Source organism: Apiospora phragmitis (genome assembly GCF_038363925.1).
Source record: "Apiospora phragmitis strain CBS 135458 chromosome Unknown utg000013l:1.0-2965645.0:1.0-2969333.0, whole genome shotgun sequence".
NCBI classification, from domain to species: domain Eukaryota; kingdom Fungi; phylum Ascomycota; class Sordariomycetes; order Amphisphaeriales; family Apiosporaceae; genus Apiospora; species Apiospora phragmitis.
In genome coordinates this window covers 33123-55834 of record NW_027117413.1, presented here as the reverse complement: position 1 = coordinate 55834, position 22712 = coordinate 33123, and the positions used below count along the sequence as shown (strand labels likewise).

The 22712-nt window shown below is 53.6% G+C and overlaps 9 protein-coding genes across 9 annotated transcripts; 4 read left to right on the top strand and 5 right to left on the bottom strand.

Moving 5' to 3' along the window:
• Positions 1-149: 149 nt before the first annotated feature.
• On the bottom strand, positions 150-1611 carry PG994_013771 (tRNA ligase 1; the record flags this gene model as incomplete). The annotated part of the gene is made up of 2 exons (XM_066865180.1): positions 150-1472; positions 1540-1611. The coding sequence occupies 2 exons, from the start codon at positions 1609-1611 to the stop codon at positions 150-152; spliced, it is 1395 nt and encodes a 464-aa protein (XP_066708309.1).
• Positions 1612-2318: 707 nt separating this feature from the next.
• Positions 2319-4150, top strand: PG994_013770 (Protein transport protein SEC61 subunit alpha; the record flags this gene model as incomplete). Its single annotated transcript, XM_066865179.1, has 6 exons — positions 2319-2328; positions 2502-2515; positions 2628-2882; positions 2942-3109; positions 3132-4018; positions 4075-4150. 6 exons carry the CDS (start codon positions 2319-2321, stop codon positions 4148-4150), a joined length of 1410 nt encoding a protein of 469 aa, XP_066708308.1.
• A 2196-nt stretch (positions 4151-6346) lies between these two features.
• On the top strand, positions 6347-7432 carry PG994_013769 (HET-domain-containing protein; the record flags this gene model as incomplete). Its single annotated transcript, XM_066865178.1, has 3 exons — positions 6347-6362; positions 6518-7040; positions 7216-7432. The coding sequence occupies 3 exons, from the start codon at positions 6347-6349 to the stop codon at positions 7430-7432; spliced, it is 756 nt and encodes a 251-aa protein (XP_066708307.1).
• Positions 7433-9120: 1688 nt separating this feature from the next.
• PG994_013768 (fungal-specific transcription factor domain-containing protein) lies at positions 9121-12295 on the bottom strand (the record flags this gene model as incomplete). Its single annotated transcript, XM_066865177.1, has 4 exons — positions 9121-9688; positions 10437-11062; positions 11125-12228; positions 12278-12295. The coding sequence occupies 4 exons, from the start codon at positions 12293-12295 to the stop codon at positions 9121-9123; spliced, it is 2316 nt and encodes a 771-aa protein (XP_066708306.1).
• A 682-nt stretch (positions 12296-12977) lies between these two features.
• Positions 12978-14455, top strand: PG994_013767 (uncharacterized protein; the record flags this gene model as incomplete). Its single annotated transcript, XM_066865176.1, has 3 exons — positions 12978-13822; positions 13887-14294; positions 14371-14455. Coding segments are annotated over 3 exons (1338 nt in total), but the record flags the coding sequence as incomplete, so codon positions are not given.
• Positions 14456-15405: 950 nt separating this feature from the next.
• PG994_013766 (uncharacterized protein) lies at positions 15406-15714 on the top strand (the record flags this gene model as incomplete). Its single annotated transcript, XM_066865175.1, has 1 exon — positions 15406-15714. The coding sequence occupies one exon, from the start codon at positions 15406-15408 to the stop codon at positions 15712-15714; it is 309 nt and encodes a 102-aa protein (XP_066708304.1).
• A 1796-nt stretch (positions 15715-17510) lies between these two features.
• Positions 17511-17711, bottom strand: PG994_013765 (uncharacterized protein; the record flags this gene model as incomplete). The annotated part of the gene is made up of 1 exon (XM_066865174.1): positions 17511-17711. One exon carries the CDS (start codon positions 17709-17711, stop codon positions 17511-17513), a length of 201 nt encoding a protein of 66 aa, XP_066708303.1.
• A 1019-nt stretch (positions 17712-18730) lies between these two features.
• Positions 18731-20482, bottom strand: PG994_013764 (uncharacterized protein; the record flags this gene model as incomplete). The annotated part of the gene is made up of 1 exon (XM_066865173.1): positions 18731-20482. The coding sequence occupies one exon, from the start codon at positions 20480-20482 to the stop codon at positions 18731-18733; it is 1752 nt and encodes a 583-aa protein (XP_066708302.1).
• An 867-nt stretch (positions 20483-21349) lies between these two features.
• On the bottom strand, positions 21350-22675 carry PG994_013763 (acid phosphatase/Vanadium-dependent haloperoxidase; the record flags this gene model as incomplete). Its single annotated transcript, XM_066865172.1, has 2 exons — positions 21350-21751; positions 21836-22675. The coding sequence occupies 2 exons, from the start codon at positions 22673-22675 to the stop codon at positions 21350-21352; spliced, it is 1242 nt and encodes a 413-aa protein (XP_066708301.1).
• Positions 22676-22712: the final 37 nt, after the last annotated feature.

Genomic DNA, 22712 nt, shown 5'->3' with positions numbered 1-22712 from the left:
CATGTCGCTTGAAATGTACACGCCATCGAATGAAACTATGGAATACTCTTTGATCTGATTTACTTACCCAATGTCTAGCTACTAAAGCCATTCGTAGTGGTACACCTCGATTGAGATTCTGCTGGGAAATTGTGACATCGCCCATGTGATCAAGATGGGGTTGACCAGTCGTGTCGATCGACTGGGCTACCCTGGCCCGGCCCCGATACGACGGCATTTCCCTCTTCTACCGGAACCAATGCGGTTCGGCTCTTGTGTTTCAGAAAACGTCGATGGCTGCGCCCCTTCAGGTGCTTATTCCATTGGTTTTCGGTGGTCAGCGTCACATTGCACAGGTCGCAATGTCGGGCCTCGAAAATTGGTTTGGGCTTCATGTTCTCATCGCTGAATGCCGAGAGCACCTCAGCTGCGGTATCGGAGACGCCAGCAGGAGGAGACAGTTCTTGCCCATTGAGAAACAGCTTGGTGACATCGCTCGCCGGACATAGGACGTTTCCAGAGAAGCTGGAGGCATCGGAGCTGTCCAGTAGGTAAAAGTACCTCAAGGCGTCCCTTTCCTTCAGAGCTGGCGCGGTCTTTAATCGTATCCATCTGAGTTGGGATCTCGCATATTGGCGTGTGGCAGTCTTCATATCTTCCAGCCCTGCAGTTCTTAGTTTCTCCAGCTCATCGGGAGACATCCCATCCCGCTCTCCGTCGAGGAATGGTTCAAACTGCTTGAAGCCAATCGACTGCCAAATGCCACGTGTTCGGTCGACATCGTTCCCTCGGGCCGATTGATCCCTCAAGTAATGATGGAGCTCTCGGACTTCGTCCATCAATCCGACTTTCTCCATCTTGTCGATGCGCTTGTCCAATCGTTCCTTGAGTATGTCGGGTTTGGAGTATACCCAGAACATGAGCGCTTCCCACGGGCTGGAGGACGGCGCAGTCGAGGCCTTGGCCTCCTGCTGTTCCGCGTATATGTCAGAAGCCTTTCTACCAGTCGTGAGGAATATCTCCAATGATCTTTGGATTTTGCGCCTGTCATCGGGGTGCCACCGCGAAGCTATAGCAGGATCGACCTCGCGCAGCCTTTGGAGCATCAAATCAGTCGGCCCCTCCAGTATCGAATGCTGCTGGCGCGTATCAGTCTGCGGTACGTGAGCCACATCCGGGTTATCGGACGTCTGCGAGTCCACGAGGCTGTTCTCGAAGAGCAAGGCGCTGATGTAGTAATGAGTACCACCGACAATGATGGGCAGCTTACCCCTGCTACGAATCTCGCTGATCAGCTTGGTAGCTTCCCGCGCGAAGACACCAACCGTCCATGTCGGCTGGTCATGTCCGATAGTCGCCAGCAGATGGTGCGGGACACCTCGCTGTTCCTCAGTTGAGATTTGGTTTGTGATGACGGGCAGACCCCGGTACATCTGCATGGCATCTGCATTTATGATTTCTCCATTAAATTGCACGGCCAGATCTACTGCAAGCTGTATTATGATTTAGTTGCTACACGCTGAGATATCTATGGTAGTTGTTGCTGGTGATTTGACTTACGTCGGATTTGCCGGTTCCTGTGGTCCCCATAATAGCCACCAGGGGCTGTCGGGGTTGTTTTGCGACGGACATAGTTGCGACATAGCGGACAGCGACTCTCGACGGCAAATATCGCAATATCATGAAGACATGGAAGCCCAGTTTCAAACCAGAGAGCGCTTGAATAGTTACTACTGGGTATCTCTCATTCGTGGTTGCGCTCGTCCATGAGACGGAGAATTATTCAATGCTGGTGGCGCATACTGACACCAAGCAATCATATCGTACACAACCTCCTTGCTTCAATTCAGCTGTGCACTGACCATGCCTCCCACTCTCCTTTTCAAAATTAAGGTTGTGATCCCCCCGGCCCGGCACGGATTAACGTTCCTTAGCAAGTCCCAATCCGCATCCCTTGCTTTCTGCGTAGCGGGAAGCTGCTTCCACCCCAAAATCGGGGTCCTAATCAACCCAAGTTCTGGTTCAAAGCTCCTGCCAGATTACCTCAAATTGTGTCACGTGCACCTAGCTCCACCCGAGTCGAGCTTCTGGACACATATTCGCTGCTCTTAGGATTAGTTGGGGCAATTTTTAAAGCCAGATTGACTGACTAGACAAGGCCCGTTAACATCGCGAAAGCTGGTGCGCTTCGACTCCGACCACGTCGACTTTCCCTCCTTCCTTCTTTATAGTTCCCCCTTCTCCATCACCGCGACATCCCAGCCTTCTTGGGACAACTGTCGCTTTTCTATTCAGTTTCCCCTTCCGCTTCTCAATCCCATTGGGATAATACCGCCATAATGAGTAGTTGTAAGTTTTGCGCTTCCGATCCCATGCCAAATCAGAGCTTCCCAAGGGTCGGGTCGAAATCGAAGCTTGATCATAACGAAGCTCGAGGATGCGATGCGACTTGGCCTGCCATTGGTGACGGATCTACATGTGTTATGGAACAAATTGCTAACAACGGCTTTTCCTGAATCTAGTACGGTTTCTCGATGTAAGTGTCACCTACCAGTGACCGTCCATATCGACGCGATCCTCCGCAATCCAGAACGAAGCACCGCACCACACATGAAGCCGAGGATGCCTGCTAACAATGCAACAAACAGCTCGTGAAGCCCTTCGTGGCATTCTTGCCCGAGGTTCAGCAGCCCGAGACCAAGGTTCCCTTCAACCAAAAGTTGATGTGGACTGGTCTCACGCTGCTGATCTTCTTGGTCATGAGCCAGATGCCCTTGTACGGCATTGTCTCGTCCGACACCTCCGATCCGCTATACTGGCTTCGTATGATGATGGCCAGTAATCGTGGAACCCTGATGGAACTCGGTATCACTCCCATTATCTCCTCTGGCATGGTATTCCAGGTATGTCTAGCACCTCCAGATCCTCCTGCCCTTGAGCTTCAAGTACTGACTTCCGGAAGCTCCTCGCTGGTACCCACATGATCGATGTCAACCTCGACCTCAAGTCCGATCGCGAACTCTACCAGACCGCCCAGAAGCTCTTCGCCTTCATCCTTAGCGCCGGAACTGCCACTGTCTACGTCTTCACCGGTCTCTACGGACCCCCTGGCGATCTTGGTGCCGGTATCGTCTTCCTCCCTGATCCTCCAGCTCGTTGTTGCCGGTATGATTGTTATTCTGCTGGACGAGCTCCTTCAGAAGGGCTACGGTCTCGGCAGCGGTATCTCTCTGTTCATTGCCACCAACATCTGCGAGTCCATCATGTGGAAGGCTTTCTCTCCCACCTCGATCAACACTGGCCGTGGCCCCGAGTTCGAGGGTGCCGTTATCGCCCTTTTCCACCTTCTGATGACGTGGCCCAACAAGCAGCGTGCTCTGCAGGAGGCTTTCTACCGACAGAACCTTCCCAACATCATGAACCTGTTGGCTACTCTGGCTGTCTTCGCTGCTGTTATCTACCTCCAGGGCTTCCGTGTCGAGATCCCCGTCAAGTCTTCGCGCCAGCGAGGTGCCCGCGGCTCATACCCCGTCCGCCTCTTCTACACCTCCAACATGCCCATCATGCTGCAGTCGGCTCTTTCTTCCAACATCTTCCTGATCAGCCAGATGCTGTACTCGCGCTTCTCTGAGAACCTACTCGTCCGTCTCTTCGGAGTCTGGGAGGCTAAGGAGGGTTCCGCCCAGTTGTCCGCCATCTCTGGTCTTGTGTACTACATGTCTCCTCCCCTGAACTTCAAGGATGCTCTTCTCGACCCCATCCACACCGTTGTCTACATCGCCTACATGCTCACTGCTTGCGCCATCTTCTCCAAAACCTGGATCGAGGTGTCCGGCTCCAGCCCTCGCGATGTCGCCAAGCAGCTGAAGGATCAGGGTCTTGTCATGGCTGGTCACCGTGACCAGAGCATGTACAAGGAGCTGAAGCGCATCATTCCCACTGCTGCCGCCTTCGGTGGTGCTTGCATTGGTGCGCTCTCCGTTGCCAGTGACCTCATGGGAGCCCTCGGCTCTGGTACTGGTACCCTTCTGGCTGTCACGTAAGTTTATTGCTAAACCCCTCTTCGCTAATCTTATTTTACTGACAACATGGTAGTATCATCTACGGTTACTTCGAAATAGCAGCCAAGGAAGGTGACCTGGCAGGCATGAAGGGCATGATCATGGGTTGATCGAAGCCTGCTCTGTTGGGTAATCAACATCAACACTTCCTCTGCTTGGCCAGTGCGTCAACGAGCTTGACCAATGACCATCGCGTGTATCATGGGCGGGTAAAGAAAAGTTCTCTGAATCATTCAGCTTGGAAGGAAGAGCTTGGAAATGCATTAGCGATGACCTGACCTTGAACACCTACCCTGTCCCTGATGGGATCTAGGGCTGTTCCAAGGGCAATGTGTATTTATCTACTATTACGTATTACACGAAGAAAAAGACTTGTATAATGCGTTTCATCCATGCTTTTACCGAGAAGTTACGGTGTTGTCCTACCCCCAATTGCCTGTCTATCAATCTTCTGGAATTCCGGTGGCACAAACACAGCATGACCTTCAACGATAGTTTGGGTCGTCTTGCCTTTGAAGATACTCTGCCAGTGCGAGCACTCCCGGGAAGTATCCTTCCACACGATGAAAGCACTTCATGCCTCGACGAAGCAATCTATAGACGCCCGTATCTTTGTCCTCTGGATCCATTTCTGCGATCTGGGAACCAATTGACCGACCGGTGAAGCTAACTCTCCAACCTCGAGAGCTTTAATCGTCTACTGTACCTGACGGAAGTATCAACTTCGCTCTCTAATATCCCTCCTGCGTGCTTGTGGCGTTTCAATGATTTCCCCAGAATCGTCTTCCAGAGCCCTCGGCCCTGATTCTTTGCCGGACTTTAGCTGCGTCTGCTTCCAGTAAGTTTTTAACCCTTGACCCTGGCCGATCGTCCCAGCCCCGGCCGGTCCATTTCGCGCCCCATTCTGTAGACTTGGGCTATGTTACTGGACTGCCACCTTCAGGGGTGATTTGACTTAGGCCTTAGCAGGTTTCACGGCACTCTTTCTGCGAGCTGAAGATGCGGTTTCAAAACCACCTGATATATATGTGCCAGTTGCTCGGGGGCCAATTTTTACACACATTCGGCTCGTAAAGGTACTGCTTTTTCAACTTGAAGCCAATTGGCCAGTTCATGTACATCGGGACGCCACAAAGTTCGGCTGCTCAGCTCTGCTGGCGTCGGTGTATTTAGTTAAATCTACCATGGCCTACGCCGGCTTGATGTGCTGCTCTCAAGTCGAAGTAGAGTCTAGCTTGATGTGGACATACTCGAATCAACCATGTCTATTTGCTGCGAATGCCAACTCCTCGCGCTATGGGCTCTCGAGGGTTAGGATCGCTGGCTCCGTAGCCTGGAGGTCCCCCCTGATTTCTGGCTGAGCGATTTCCCAGAAGAAAAGGCAGCTTGGAGAAACTACAGCAAATGGCTCCGAAGTGCCTTTTGAAGTGCATCTTGGACCGTCCAACTGAGCTTTGTGCAGATGGGCATCTCATTCCCTCCAGAGGCAAACGAGCAAAAGCGGCTTTCTAGGGTTCCCACTAAAAGAATGGAAGCCACGCGCTTGGTGCCTCCTCTTTCGGAAGAAAAGCAGTCCGGCTTATCGACTGGTCATCAACAGACGATTGATTATGATGATATTCCCGTGACGATATTCACGAGGTTCTCTTATTATGATCACCACATGCCGGGAGTCCTTTCCTTAAAAGCACAGCAAGTTTGGCATGATGGATAGGAAAACCTCCGGCCTTAGTACTAGGAAGTTCATCGCCATTTTTGCCGAAGGTGGTGAGTGTCCCGCCCATCTAAGAGACCGATCTTCAGGGGCTCTAGGAGGAAGGGGGGGTCTTACAAGGCTTAGTGAGCAACGGTGCTGATTCGCGAGGAATACTAGAGCCGATATTACAGAGTGCCATATGGGCTACCAAGCCGTTACACTTCGAGGACCGCGTCCGGTCATTGTCACGTGGCTGCGAACGTGCTCCACTGACAAATCAGATAAACATTCTGCATGCTCTGCTCCCGACCGTCATACCCAGAAAGGTTTCTCGACGTGAACTCGGGTCCAGACGACCGTTTCATCAAGCTGGTTCGGTCAAAAGATCTGTCTTCTGATGCCTCATCATCCAGCATACAATACATTGTTTTAAGCTACTGCTAGGGATCTACTACTACCAGGTCGTTCATCACAACGAAAGCCACCCTTCACAACAGAATGTCAGGAATATAGATCTCGGTCCTGCCCAAGACGTACGGTGACGCAGTACGTGTGGATAGGTTACTGGAGATCCGATACCTGTGGATCGACTCCCTCTGCATCGCCCAAAATGACCCGCGAGACTGGTCCGTTGAGGCTTTGAAGATGGCCGATGTATATCAAGGCAGTTACTTTACGATTGCGGCTACCTCATCGCCAAACGGACACGGTGGACTCTATCTCGAATCGCTGACCCCTGCGACCAGAGTGGATCTTTGAAGGGCAAAAGAGTCATCAAAAGTATGCTCCAGGGATCCTAAAGTCGAGCCTCCTGATGCTTGCTTCATTCGCTATCCCGTAGCGTCATTCGACATGATCCGCAGTGGGCCTCTGAACAGCAGAGCCTGGGTTCTTCAGGAACAAATATTGTCCACTCGCTTGATCCACTTCACCGAAAGCCAAATGTCCTATAAATTTGCTGCTCAGAAGACGGCGTTCTCTTCAACACAGTATTCCCTCTGCTCACCCGCTCACATGAGGCCAAATGCTGAAAGTGGAAGCTTGGGTACCATTGGTGGGCACTGGGAACCGAGTACAGCCGGCACTCTATCTCCCGTGATAGCGACAGAATGGCACGATGACTGGTATTGTCAAGGCATTTTCGCAGAGAACGGGAGGCAAGTTTGGCCTGGGTCTGGGAGAGCTCAATCTGGATGGATCTGGGATGGTACCGTTCCCATTCCTGGCATAGTCGTCCAGGCCTGTGACACCGTAGAACAGTCTACCGAGCTGGTCGTGGCTCTCTCTGATGTGCGGCTACATCAGTAATCTCGGTGAGCTCGCAAATATACGCCTGAACTTTTGTGGTGGAGTCCAACCAATCGAATCCGCCTGTAGCTGGGAACATTCATCCAGGCTTCTATCGTCGAAATTGGTGGTTTCAACCGGGAAAAAAGCACTCGACCTTTGCATGCCGCCGTACGTGTGTTATTTCTATAGGCACAAGACGGGCAATATCATAGACACGAGAATTGGCTCTGGCGATGGGGAGCCACCCGGTCTGTTTGACCATCTGGATGGGCCCCTGAAGCAGACCGATCTCGATAGCCTCTATCTCCTCCAGCTTTACACCGTCAAGTGCACATATAGTATGTCAGAGCTGGATGACTTCGTCTTGCTGCTTAAGCAGGAGGGCGGCCCCGAAACACCCGTGTAGCGCCGACTGGGGACAGGTCACCTCGCCTGAGCCTCCACCTTTCATTACATGGAGCACATCCAATTTAGGTGCCCTGGCAGGGCCATCAATGGGGAATCCACTCGGCTTTTACCAGGTCGGGTCACAGGTGGCGGAACCCGGCTTCTTCGACAATCTATCGCACCAGGATGTTAACATCGTATAAGCAAGACACCAACCTCTCTGTTCCAGTTTTCATTGCGTTTCCTGTTACTGTTTTACGACCAGGATAGTCATGCAATTTTCATAGTAACTGTTCAATTCGATGAATTATCGTGGCTGGGATGGTTAGACCACAATTGTATAGAAAAGGACCAAAATTGGGGACCGAGAATAGTGTTTTCTATCTCTAAGCTGTAGAGTCCGTTACTCTTTCCAACTTCCTGCGCAGTGAGTACTCATATTTTATGTGAGAACATGATGTGCCATGCTCATGAAGAGGGCAACAGTCTTGTCTTGTTGTTCAACATACGGTTGGCACCTTGTGTCTCCCAGCTCGGGACGAGGAAACAGCCAGTCTTTGACAGGATTTGTTGCAGTCTGACATCCAAGATACCCAGTGACTTACTGAACTCACCTGGGTTTCACAGCGTAATCTTTGTTTAGCTTGCTGCCAGATTGATTCCTTCTGCTGGGCTATTTGACGATTGCTCCTATTGCTTTGCTGGGCGGGCCTTGTTTTCTTCTCAAAACACCAAGCCACCGTAGGCCAAATGTAACCGATGCGTGACTGTTCAGTGACGTTGAATAAGTGTGCAGGCTCTGCAGCTAGCTGCACACAGGCTTATTATTGTTCCAGCTGCCCTGGAACATTCTTCGGATGACTTATTTGAACAATCAGATTTGGGACTTCCTCTATTCAATGCCCATTCAGCTAGAGGACTTAACATATTAAGTCATCTCTGAAACCAACAACCCTCGCTTGCACCTTTCAGTTGCAACCCATCCTTCTTCACGCCACAATCATTGCTCTTGACTGGCGACCTTTGCTTTTCATCACTCCTTGTGTAACCATCAAGGGATCTTCAGAGCTCAGACTAGTAACCCAGTTCTTTTGCATCTTTGCTGTCAAGAACCAATCGAGACATTGTACGATGGCGCGCCGAGGCGGCAGGGCCAGGAACGGCCAGAAGGGGCCCCAGAAGGAGTCATCGGACGGCCAGCGCCCGAATAAAGAGCCTCGACGCGCACAAGCTCAATCGTACACACCTCGCGCCTCTCAAGGCCAAATGTTGCGCGAGACCAGAGGGCCCCGAGCGGTCGATCTTCCTACCAATGTCCCCGACCAGCAGCCTTTGCAGCGTCAATATGGATCTGGTGAGAGAGACGTTACTCATCGTCCGTCTCTCTCCGAGCGAGAGTCTTTCCATCAGGATCATGATCTCCGCACCCGCGCCCCATCCCCGGTCAGATCGACCCAGCCGCGCGATCTTTGGACTGGACGTGGTTATTTTGAGTTTCCACGGGACGAGCGAGACCTTGTGCATTTCGAACGTCCCTCAGACGACTACTCGCGTGGCCATCCCCACGGGCTCTACCGCCAGCGTACGCCCGAGTACCGCCGATTCCAGCCATTGGAGGTTATCCAGCAGAGACCGTCTTTTGAAGGTCGCGACCCTCCTGGCGACCGCATGCCGTCGGATCTCCGACGCGGACGATCACGTTCCTTGTCACCCGCAGTCGGGCCCGTCCGAGATACCGGAAACCTTGCACCCGTTGCACCGGCTGCTACTGTCACCAGAGTCGGCGAGCCCCATCCCATCCAGGCCGGGAATGAACCAAGATCCGTGACCAAGTGTGGAAACTGCAAGCGCGAGGGCCACGAAGTCAAGGATTGCGTCTCCAAGATCAGCAGCTCGGGCTACATCATGGCCTGTCCCCGCTGCAACACCGACGATCACCTGTACCGCCAATGCTCGTCGCCTCTCCAGCCCGCCGCCGGCACGCGCGAGCGCGAGGAGGACGACCTCTACTACCTGTTGACGTGCCGACAGAACAAGCCCCAGATGCTGTGCTCGACGGACCTGTCTGAGCTCGTGCGCTGGACCACGCCGAGCCTGGCCGCGTTTCCCTGGACGTCCGCCTTCGCCCTCCGCTACCACGAGGACCCCCAGCAGGCCGCCGCGGAGCGCGATTATGATTATGGCAAGCACGACTTCGGCTCCGTCGGGAGAGGAGGACGTCGCCCGGACCGCGAGGCCCTGACGCGGAATTTCGACCCTTCGCACCCGGCCATTCCTAAGATTCCGGTTCCCACTACACTGGCGGTTCCCCTGATCCCGGATTCACGGGAGGATGAGAGTCATCAGGGAACCATGCCTCGTGACAGAACGGCTTTGGTAGACTCTGTCTTGAATGATGTCAATGCCCGTGCTGAAGCCATGCGTACCAACTCTGGTAAGCTAGTCGCCCTTCGGCTGTCGTTATGAACAAAACAAAAGGGCAACATTTACTAATCATCTTGGCTAGGGAACAGGCACTAATGGGCTTATCGCAACCCAGCAGTGCACCGACATCCCTTTTGGCTCATCTGTCACGGCACACACTTGGAACTCAACGCCTACTACAGCGGCTTTGCCAAATCTAGATAACAACACCAGCAATAACGCTGTCCCGGCTCCGACCCTTAGCGAAGATGGAGAGATCAAAGAAGAGCTGGGAACAAAGGGGATTGGCGCTCCAAACAATGAAGCAGCAACCAGTCGTGGCGGTTATGCTGACACTTGGGAGGCATTTGTGGAGGCAGAAATTGAGAGGATTGAGCGCCGGAAGTCATTGAACAAGCCAGTGAAGAAGTCATCCGAGAAATGAGGCCACTGCGCTGGAAGCGGCACATGAGCGTCTTGGACCTGGGCGGACCAGGGATGTGCGCATCGTTTCACTTGTGTTGTACTTATGTAGAGTATGTATAGTCTTTTGGTTTGGTCAACAAGGTATTCTCGTGCGGCTCAGTAATGTCTGTATCTAGAGCCTGAAGACATCAAACCTTGGTAATGCTATGATTTCTCGCCAATCTACATGCGCCGCCTTCTCTTGTGCATCATCGTGATCACCGCTACTACTAGTACCCGCAGTGCGCACCTGCCATACGTGAGCTATCAAGTCTTCCAGCACCACCAAGTTCCTGAACCCCAGCTTCTTTTGCCCGCGGAACCAGTCACGCACCCGCTGCTGCACCTTAGGCTCGTCGCACTCGGCGCCAAGCACCAAGACCGGCCAGAGCATCATACAGCCCCGCTCCCCCTTCCCGACGCGGTCGATGGCCTCGAGCTCCGCGACGCCCAGCTCCACGAGGGTTTGGACCGACGCCACCGGGGCCTGCCGGATGCTGCGCTGGAAGTAGACTAGTCCCGCGTAGTAGTACGACGTCGAGACGTGCTGGATGATGGTGGCATGTAGCTGGCTGCCTCCATCCATTTGATACCGGGAAGGACTGGGAAATGCGAGGTACAGCTGCAGCTCGAACGCATCGAGTTGTCTAGATAACTCATCGGAGAGGGAAGAAGAAGTACCGCTTTCTGCGGCAGCGAAGACGTTCATGCGGGCATGAGCTCTGAGAAATGACCGCGAGACGCCATAGTACGGGAACGAGAACTCAAGACTCTCGCTAGGCTGTTGCTGTTTTGGCCCCCCTCATCCTCCACATCCAAGAAGGCTTTTAAGTCTTCAGCCACCGAGAAGTCGCATAAGATAGCCATCAGGACCATATGCCGCCGGAAGGGCGCCAGCACCGCCTCGTCCACGTCGCCGCGCGAATGGAGGCGCGCCAGGTAGGCCAGCCCGCCCGAGACGTGCGTGCGCCAGCGCCGCGTGGTGCCCGAGACGGCCTCGACGGCGACGCAGGCCATGATGGCCATGGCGAAGGACGCGTCGCGGTGCTCGTCGGCGCGGGCCAGGTTGTGCCGCAGGTGGCGGATGGCCTGCTGGTCGTGGGCCAGCGCCAGGGACAGGTCATCCTCGCCCGCGCGCGCGCCGAGCTCGTACAGGTTGTACGCGGCGCAAGCACATACGGCGTGGAAGATGGCCACGTGGGAGTTGGACGCGGCGCTCCGCGACGTGAGGCCTGCTAGGGCCATGGGCAGCATCAGGGTGCGGCAGGGGTTGTGGGGCTCGTCGAGGAGCACCAGCCTACGGCTCGTGAAGGTGACCCAGTGGTGGATCAGTCGTTTCTGGTTCATGGGCATGAAGAGCTCGTCCAAATGACGTGGTGGCTTCGGGGGAGATTGCATTGTTTGTTTGTTCGGCGTTTCAGTGGCGGGTGACCTCACGGGTGTGGTTGTTTCTCCCATACGTCCAACCTCGAACGGCTCATCACTGGCGGACAGGACGCCGGTGATAGTGTCCTGGCCAAGTGGCTGTCCCGTAACAACAGTATCTGACGGTACTGCTACGTACCCAGGTGCAGTACATTGGGAGTCTACGTCGGTACTGCTTTCCGTTGTCGGATTGCCTTGGTCCATGCATTGAGTGCTGATAGAGGATGGGGTATCATAAGCCTGGATGGACGGGTTTTCTCCAATGCTGCCTCCAACCACTGTTGGGACAGGCGAGCAGTGGACACTTTGATAGGAAGGCGACTGAGGCAATGTGGCAGAAAAGACAGAAAAGCCCGATCGCCTGAGACCCGGGGAGTCCTCTGGCACCCATTCATCAATTCTCGCCAAAGCCTCATCGATCTCGGACGAAGAAAGACCGGGTATACCAGTATCCCAAGGTGTTAGCAGCCGTCTGGGTAGTCTCACGTCCGAACCGGCGGCATCATCATCTTGGCCATTGTTCTGTACCCAATTCAGGCGTACGCCGTATCCCTCACAGGAGACATTGAACCTCTGGCAACGTTGGCATGATGGCTTTGCTCTGTGAAGGGCGCCGAGAAGTAGATAGACAGTCAGAAAAGCCAGCCCAGATCATGCCACAGGTCTTCAAAATCGAGGGTCAACTCACTCGTCGCATTTGACACGTCGCCGACGGCAAGTCCAGCACCCAGTGAACAGTTTGGACCGCGGATGCTTCTTCCGGTTAGCTTCGGCCTCGGAGCGCTCCCGTGCCATGCGCAACATCAAGCTTTAGGAACGAAGATCTAGCTAGACGAGAATTGTGTTGATATATTGTTGCGCAATGTTGCTTCTCACCGTTATGAGTTGCCAGAAATTCCAATCCCAAATTGGGGTCGGCTAGCCCCTGATGAGAGACACAAATCTACTAACTGCAAATGGAAAGGGACCGCCTGAACATCCTTGCTTCCAAATCCACCGGAGATCCTGCAGACCCCCTTTTCCTCTTTTGCGACGAAGCGATTGGTGCGCAGTTAACTTCTCCAGTGGCTGTATTATTGACACTCAGTTATGTCTCGCTTTCGAATTCCTGTCTTGACGCCTGTTAGCCGTATCTGCTTGGGGTCAGTGGCAGCAGGTCATTGTTATTTAAGATGCAGCCATTCGCCCACTGAGTGCATATCTGTCCCATACACTTGGCCGAGAATCTCCAGCAACTCACTCCCTTATTACCTTCGACAAGATAACCCAAGATGGGCACCAAGCAAAGAATCCCTCCTTCCTCAGTGGCCCCGATGGCCGAGAAGTCTACCGCAGCAACCCCACAGTTCACCGATGGCGAGTCCGACGAGTTCGAGTTCGGTGGTTCTCTTGGTGCAGCAAGCCTGATGATTGGGTTTCCACTACTCATGTGGTACATGTGGATCGGAGCGACCTACTACGACGGCCAGATCCCCCTTCCCGACACGCATCAGACCTTGCCTGAATTCGGGTTCCATCTCTTCTACCTTGCCTACGACGGCGCCTTTCCGACCGCCAAGGCATGGGCCATCTACTGGATATTCTTCCTTGTGGAAGCCGTCATGTACTGCTACATGCCCGGTGTATACAACCAAGGCCGGCCGCTGCGTCACGAAGGAGGTAGGCGCCTGCCTTACTACTGCTCCGCCTACTCCAGCTTCTACCTCACCATTGCCCTCGCCGCCGCGCTACATATCACCAAGATGTTCCCCTTGTATACACTGATCGACGAGTTCGGCCCCATCATGAGCGTTGCCATCTTCTCGGGGTTCCTGAATAGCTTCATTGTCTATTTCCAGGCCTTCCTCCGCGGACGGACCCACCGATTGACGGGATACCCCATTTACGATTTCTTTGTCGGAGCCGAGCTCAATCCGCGCATCGGCATCCTGGATTTCAAGATGTTCTATGAAGTCCGGATTCCTTGGTTCATATTATTCTTCCTCTCTTCTGCGGTTGCTGCGCGTCAGTACGAGTTGTATGGATATGTCTCCGGAGAGGTCGCGTTCCTAGTCGTGGCCCACTGGCTTTATGCCAACGCATGCAGCAAGGCGGAACAGTCCATCATCACCACCTGGTAAGCGGCTCTTCGCACCTTTTCTGGCAGTAGCATGTAGACTGACCCCTTGGACGTATTTTAGGGACATGTACTATGAGAAGCTTGGCTTCATGCTCACATTCTGGAACTTGGCAGGCGTGCCCTTCAGCTATTGCCATTGCGCCCTGTATCTCGCCAACCATCATCCGGACGAGTACCACTGGAACCCGTATGCACTGGCTATTCTCTTTGTCGCCTATATTTTCATGTATTGGATGTGGGACAGCGCGAACGGCCAAAAGAACTCCTTTCGACACCATGAAAAAGGCCAGCTCGTCAAGCGCAACACGTTCCCTCAAGTCCCATGGCAGTTCATTGAGAACCCACGGGTCATCGAGACGGACGTGGGCGATCGAATCTTGTGCGATGGTTGGTTTGTCATTGTCCGGAAGCCCAACTACGTGCCCGACATGTTCTTCTCCATGTCCTGGGGCCTGATCACCGGTTTCAAGTGAGTCTCAACCTCGTGCCTACGGCAAATCGTACATACATCAAGGCTAACCAGTGATGCGACCTACTCTTCTCAGGAGCTTCTTCCCCTGGTTTTATTTCGTCTTCTTTATGGTTATGATGGCCCACAGAGTTAAGCGAGATATCGATCGCTCTCGGAGAAAGTATGGCGAGGCCTATAAGACATACGAGAAAGAGGTGCCTTACTTGTTTATACCGGTACGTCTACTCAACTCCCATTTACTCTGTGTCGCACGCAAAAGTGGACAGCCACTATATGCGTGCGATATAGTGGTATATGTACTCAATGCGACACTCTGCGCCTAACAACCCAGACTTGTGAGCTGACCAAACTTCTCTGCAGTATGTCATCTAGGTAACTATCACCGGTAATGCATTCACACTTGTACATTGAGCAGAACAGCGCCACTCACGATGCCGAACTTGGCCGCCGCCAGACGCTAGTGTGGCGCTACGAAGGAGTCCAGTAAACTGTGGCTCCTCCAGTGCGTGACAGTGTCGCTGTGGATGGGGACAAAAATGGTCCAATTGAGTAAATTATGGAATGAAGGAAATTTTTGGATTCAAGATCAGTTTCTAGTTTCCATAGATAGATGTTATGCCTGTAGGCCATCGCGTGCAACTTCGCGGGACCGGAGAGGGCCCGATATCGTGGCAATTTCCCGTCCAGCAACAATAGTAAGCATGTTCACGAGCTGGCCAGATTCGCATTGAGTATCCACAGATCCCCCACAATCCAAGGCGCGAACCGTCACTAAAGATCTATTCAAAGGCTTCTTATGGCAAACTGTTAATTATCCAGCCGAATAAGGAACCCCGTCTTACTACGTATCTAAGTAAGCCAGAGGGTCTATAGGGGGCAAATCAGTGACTTATACTCCCCAATATGTATCGTCCTCGGAATGTCTCCAGATGTATATAAGTACGCGACTGTGCTCGTCGGAAGAGGAATATTTTGCATCAACACCATCACCATTACAATTTGATAACAATCCTTGCTCTCTCACCAATATCAACACTATATCCGATCACCCATTCATCGAAATCATCAGTTCTTAACCTATATCATTATCAGAACCCACACTATCAAAATGCACGCTACCACCGTCTTCATGGCCGTCCTCGGCCTGGCCGCCACGTCTCTGGCCGCCCCCGCCGAGGAGGTCGCTGTCGAGAAGCGCTTCAAGGGCGGCTGGTGCGGCGTCCACGTCCACATCAAGGAGGGGCCGGACAACCACTTCGCGGACGTCAAGGTTTTCGACGCCAACCAGTTCCAAGTGGCTCAGAAGAGCTTCCAGGACAAGAGAAAAAACACCATCTTCGGCAGCGTCAGCGGAAACGGCCTTCCCCAGGAACTGCGCATCAACATCGGCGGCAGCGCGGACGGTCCAGTAAGCTAGCTCCCCATCACACCTTTCCTTTGCTTCCCTTTTCTTCTGCTCCTGTCTCGGGCCTTCATGGCGGTATGAAGCTTGTGGAATGTGTACTAATCGAGCATCACCACCGACACAGGCTTCTTTCGAGTACGGCGACCAGCACTGGGACTCGGGCGCGGCCAACACCAAGAACGCCCGATGCAGCGTTGGCAAGTACGACTTGGGCGGCCCCTGGTCCACTACTCGGAAGGTGGACATGGACTGTGGTTTCTCCTGCTAAGCTCAGCATGCTGCAATGGCTATGCGGTGACCCGAGCAGCGGGTGTTGGTACATTTGGTTAGGGCAGGCTCTTTACTCTTCTTCTTCTTCTTTCCATCCTGCTGGATAGATGTACATATACTTTCTCATTGAATCTCACCGAAGTTTTGTTCGATCTCTCTTCTTCAATAGGCTGTTCCCCGGTGAACTCCCGTAGACCTTTTCCTCCACCGCGATGAGTGTGTGCATCAGAACTGCCGTTGCCAGCGCTAGCAGGATCGGCGGCGAATGATAGTTATGGAAGCCGACAGCGATGTGTGCGGTACACAGAGAGGTAGATCGTGCTTATTTTCGACAGCTACGTCAAATCGTTTGGGCTGCACGGTCGAAGACCGGCCCAGTCTATTGTAGTGATCCAGTGTTAGGCAGATTGATAAAGGACGCAAAAGAAGTAGCACATCATGGGTCCAATACTATTAGGGAGTATTTCAATCGCCACCAGATTTACCTGCCGTCAAAATAGAGTTCTTAGGTACTGCCCGGAAACGGAGGCTGTTCGGAAACCCGGGCACGGGGAAAAGATTGAGTTAATTCCGAACAAGAGGGCGGCTCAGCGTCTAGACTGGAAAGTTCGCCAATCAAACCAGGACATCGACCCGAACAGTGTTGCCTTGCGACATCAGACGAAGTTTAACGGGTTCTAGCGAGTCTGTTCAGGGGGACTGGAAAGGATGTACGTATCTACGGTTAGCATCATCGATGGATAGTAAATCGACATCGTCCAACAAGGCCCACGTTCATATCTATCAAGTACATACGTGTGTGATGGTTGGTCGTCGCGTCTCAGTCACGGCTGTTACCCACCCCTTGCCAATCTTTGCATCGCCAGCCTAGCGGGCTTCCCATGAAAGGATCCGAACCAGCATTAGCTGATGATGCATACTGCTGTTATCCGTCCTTAACGAGCTTGCTTACGCCCAGAAAATACCATAATATCAGCGAAGGACTGGACGGTCAAAAGAACCTCGCATATTCAGTCGTAACATCCCTGTCGATCCTTGCATGAAGAAGCGCATGTACGCGGTGGAGCATGTATATAGTCCGTAAGCCGCCGCAATGCGCACGCCGCCGTCTTTGGCGTTTCTAATGTCTTTTCTCGTCCTTCTCTCCAGATTATATCTACTGATGGCCCGGCTGGATCACAGCTCGAACCTCTTGAGCTGTGTAGAAAGGTAGGTGGGGCCTGTTTATACCCCATAGGACACAGATTGATGGTAACTTGTGCGGAAGCCTGAATTTGTAACGCAGTAGGCCGCCTCCCGCGACGCTATTGCTATCACTTTACACAGCCCTACCCATAAAAGCCTGAGTATATTTGACACTTCAGCAGAATATCTTAAACGACCCACGATTCCCGACCGGCCAGCACTTGCTCTGATCCAAATTGGCATTGTCATCCGAAGAGCAGCCGTCCCCCTTGTAGACCGTGACTTTTGGGCCGAACCAAGAACAAATTAACACCATTCTCCTTATGGTGTAGTCTCTTGTAGGAGCGGGGTCATTACTCACGATGGCAGTTGTAGTGCTTCTTGTTGATGATGTGCATCCCACGGTTGCCCTGGGTCGAGTAACATTGTTTCTCCTCGTACCAGCCCTCGAACTTGCCTCCGCTGCAACCGCCGTCGTTGAATAGGTCGACGGTGAGCCCCTTCGTAAGCGCCTGGTCCGATGCGTCCGGGCTCCAGTAGCTGAGCACGAGCATAGCGGGGGTAATTCTCATGATAGTGGTTTCTGGGGATGATTGGCAGGCTAATTATACCTTTGAACACAGGGCAGGTTCGGGTAAATACAGGGAATACGTAATTAAAATGATGATCGTGGTTCAAAGGTGCTGCACCTTGGAGCTGGGCTTCATGATTACTGCCTTATATGCACGTGGATCGTCCTTTTTACTTTGGTCTAAGAGGAGCGTACTCTAGTGTGTGAAAACCAGGACTTTAGACTATGGGCAACGTCCCTCGTAAGGAGATTTGGTAGAGGCTGCATAATTGGCAACCCCGTTGCTGGGCTGGAAACCCTGAAAAGTAGTCGTCCCTACATTGTGTGGCGCCGAACTTCAATCCGGACTGGCGATGACATCTATCGCTGAACTGCAGGGCGTCCCACGTACCAACATAAAGTGGCATCGTATGATGCTCGGTGGTATAGGAGCAAGCCGAGCTGAGTCGGAGACGAATCAGGTACGACCGGGGGCGGTAGGGTGCGCCACATCTTCGCCGCTGGCCGAGTCAAGAATGCCGTACGTGAAGCGGTGTGGGGAAACGCCAAGAGCGGCGAGAAGGGCCTAGATCTAGAGATGCATAGTAACCTTTGGCTTCCCTCCTGCATTGTCAGCTGACCGGTTCTGTTTGCTTACACACAATGGATGAGCCTACGATTGAAAAGTATCTCTCGACGCGGTGATCTGATTGATGCGCTCTGACTTGGGCCGCCTAGTGCGCATACGCACATAATGAAGACCGCCTGCCACTGGTTCTTCGGCATTGAAGCTCAAGGGGCTCTCTTTTACCCTACCAAACGAACGCGTCCGCTATACTCCCTTAAGCTGGTGTTGCAGCAGAGGTAGTAGATGAAACGTCAGCACATCAGTAGAACAGATGAGGGGCTAGTATTTGTATACATAATCTCTGTCTTAATCTACCATCAAAACATATATGCTCATCGTCCGAGGGGCTTTGTCATGGGAAAGCATAGTTAGGAGTGGATGCGACAGGGTAGACCCTAAGAGCCAACCCTTGGGCCAGCCCTTGCCGAAGCTTCAACTGCCCGTCGTGCGTATATCCTCGCACATTCAATATACATTTCCTCTTGCTCTATCGTAGTCGATTGGATGCCGCACCTACTTGATGTCTTGATCTTGGGCGACGGGCGCCGGGGAATCCAGCCCGTCTCCCATTCGTCCTTGACGGAGGTCTCCAAAGGATCGGCCACGCCTTCGAACCCCCTGGAGAGTAGATACTGCAATATGTCTTCTCGCTTCCAGGAAATCGCAACCAGTGCGGGCTTCTCGTACCGGCGCTGCGGGTAGACCCGATGATAGTCCAGCTCATACGGACGGTGACAGTCTTCGGCCCACAAAACACGATCCTGAAGAAGACCGTTCGATGCTAGGATTTCCAGAACCCCGACACTGCCCCGAACGCAAGCGGTACCTAGCATGTCGAAAGTGGAAGTCGGGTTTGTCAGATCAGGTCCCGCGTGGTCGAGTATCCATTGTAGAAACCGATGGTGATCAAGATCGACGGCCACAATGGTTGCCTGCTCATACTGTTTCGCGGAGACCGGACGGCCGGCGTCGACTATAAGTTGCGCAATCTGAACACTGCCGCTAGTTGCGGCCACAAAGACGGGCCCAAATCCCCAGTTATCCGGACAACATAGCTCGCAACCCTCAATGTAGGCAGCATAACAGCCATGGGTGCATAGAAGGCAGATACGGTCATCTTCCATCGGACTCGCGGCGATTTCTGCTGTCATAGATTTTCGACCAAGAAGGAACGAGACAAGATCCGCATTCCCAGAACGGCAGGCATGGACAAGTGCAGTTCTGCGAAGGTGCGGGTGCTGCCGGTTGTACTCCGATTCGTGTATGTGGCGGAAAAAAAGCTGAACGGTCTCGATATCGCCGTTCCAGCAAGCTACTACCAAGCCCAAGTTCGTCACAATACCTATATCTGCTATGCGCCGGCGGAACGGCACTCCCGAGCGACCCGTCCGCCTGTGCAATTGAAACAGGTACTGGATGATGTCCCGTTTGCGAAGGCGGATCGCTTCCACGACGGCGAGCTCGAATTTCTTCCCGTATGGCTTGTGCGGGCTGTGTCCTGGCCAGCTCATCAGATACTTGACCTTGGCCAGCTGTCCGCTCTGGACGGCCCACAGGAGGCATTCTCGTTCGTCGTCGTTGAAGCTGAGGCCGCGGATCGGGCCCAAGACGGCCACGAACCGCTCCATAGTCGACCCTATGATGAAGCCTCGCAGGCCGGCTCCGAGAGGCCCAGGCTCATGGTCCTTGTCCAACAGCAACGGCCCGAAACCGGGATGCGCATGGAACTCCGACGATAATCCTCCCGCAGATGCATCGAGCAGTGATTGACACGTCAGTAGGTGGCGCTCGAGCGGACCCTTGGCGACGAGCTGACCCCTTCCGAGGGAATCGCGAAACAAGTCATATACTGAGTGCATAACATCCATTCTGTACCAGCAGTTCGTCCTCAGCTTCTTGGCCAGCAGTGTCCTCATGAAATACCGGCACAAAACCAGCATGTACGCCGGTCTGCGCTCATCGTCGACGGGCGCCCCTCGGCCTCGAAAACCAGGTCGAGCAGTGTATTCAGGTACGCCGAGAGGTTCGCGCTCCAGGGTTGCTGGGCGTGGGGGCGGAGGAGGAGGTAGCGGGCCAGGAACATGGTCTCGGAGACGACGGCGGGCTCCTCGCCCGTCCTGGGTGGGTGCCAGGGCGTGTCGTACCATGGTTTCCCAAGGCTGAACTGGGCCAGACGCCACAGAGTCCCCAAGCGCGCGACAGCTGCCAGAACTTCGGCATCGAATAACTCTACGGTGGGGATCAGTGTCAATGAAAGATGACCTATTCATGAATGACCTATTCATGGAGCGTGTAGCATACTGTTGACCTCTCTCAACTGCAATATTCGACCGAAAGTGACAAAGTGACAAGTACGGGAGATCCCGTTGAAGCGAGCAATTACGGCATACTCAATGATTGGCCGCAGGAGTTCAGGCGGCAAGTCGCCAAGAGATGCCCATTGGGTGCGGATTGGAGAATAAAATGTTGTCCGAAATCGCAACCTTCAAGCAAGTATAACCTTGAAGCTTTATTGAAGTATCTAGCTGTTGACCAGGCAGACACGACGAATCATTATCGCGGGGTTGACTCATCAGTGCAACACTCGGAGCGGCACAGCAGCTGAACTTCAGCAGTCTGCGGCCCCCGACTCCACATCCACCCCCCCTGGCTTTCAGCACTTAAGACGGGGTCCCCTCAGTGAGGACAATTCTGACCCTGTGGTTTGTCAGACATACGAGTAACCATATGGCAAAATACGTATCAAGAGCCCGAAGTTAGAACATTTATCGTTATAATTTAGAATTGCAAAGTCGAATTATTATCACGATCTCGGGTATCTCCTAGTAAACAAACTCGGCTTCTGAATATGCAAACACCCAACTCCATCAGGCTTTGTCGTGATTTTCGTTAGACGAGTGCCCGTCACTGCTGGTCTTCTTCTATCATCGCCTAAAAGAGCGACATCCAGCAGAAGGGCACATAAAGCACCCCGACACCACTCACAGAGTGCGTGCGATCAATGCTTTGATCAATTAGACCATATCATCAGCATGGCGGGCGGGGACGTGGCCGGCATCATGGCCAGCGCCAACTCCGTGGCCGACGGGTTTGCGCGAGTGCGACATACCAGCGTCATTGCCGTAAGTACCGTTGTTGTAGGCACCGTCGGTGGCAGTGCCGTTGTTGTGAAGGCCGTGGCCCTCTCCTCCGATATGCTTATCGCTGCCGTGAGCGCCAACGGAACCACCACCCCAGCCGGCCTTGCGTGTGAACATGGCATGGGCGAGCTCGGCTCCGCCGGTGTAAGGGAAGGGGGTGCCGCGGTTCAAGGGGATGTGGTTGAAGCGGAAGTCCCAGATGGAGGCGTACACCATCCGGTAAGCAGAGAATGCCATAACGGTTCCGATCACAGCGCCGGCAAACACATCATACCACTATAATTGAATTGCAATGAGCTACCATTCTCTATCCAGAAGGTCGAAATAGGGATAGGAGGGGGAGATTCTGTTTCAACTTACGTTGTGGTACTCATCGATAGTAAGGGCACCTCCAATCAAGCAAGCACCCAGAATCGGCGCGTAGATGACGACCAGCTTCCACATGGCGGGGTGGTAGTTGGAGAATACCTTGAGCTTGGCGTTGAGGTAGAGGTAGAGGTACACGAAGCCGGCGAAGGCAGCGGTGGTGTGACCCGAGGGCATGGACTCGAGCGAGTCGTTGATCTCCTTGGGGTCGCCCGTGCAGATCTCCGAGGTGTAGTAAATGCCGGTGAAACCCGCGCCGTTGTAGCCGGCGCCCTTGACGCCTGGGGCGTTGCTGGCGCGGGTGACGTCGGGCTTGCAGACGTTGAGGAAGTGCGGGCGCAAACCACCAATGAGCCACTTGACGAAGACCTGGAAGACGGCCGCGGTAATGAGCGAGTACAGGAGGCCGATCACGCCGTTGTTGACGTCCCAGAACGAGCGGACGCGGATCTGGCAGATGAGGATCACGATGATGGGGATGAAGGCGGCCAGGAGCGCGGCGGCCACGATGGGGATGATCTCCTTGCGCAGGGGGTAGGCGAAGTCGGGGTGGACGACCTCGCCATCGGAGAACTGGACGGCGAAGGATCGGGTGGGGGCAGGGTGGGCCATGTAAACTCCGAGACCGATGGCACCCATGGCGGCCATGGTGAGAATATCGAGCCATGTGAACTTCAACCATTGGCCGAAGGTAGGACGTTTTGCCATTGAGTAATGGGCGCCGGCGTGGTTGGCGGAGTTTTTCTTGCCACCACCGAAAAGGCCGCCGCGCTTGGGCTTGGCAGCTCGGGGCTGCGCCGGCTCCTGGCGCGTACGCTTGTTGAAGAGACCCATCTTTTCGGTATCTTTCTCTTTTCTGATATCCAAATCA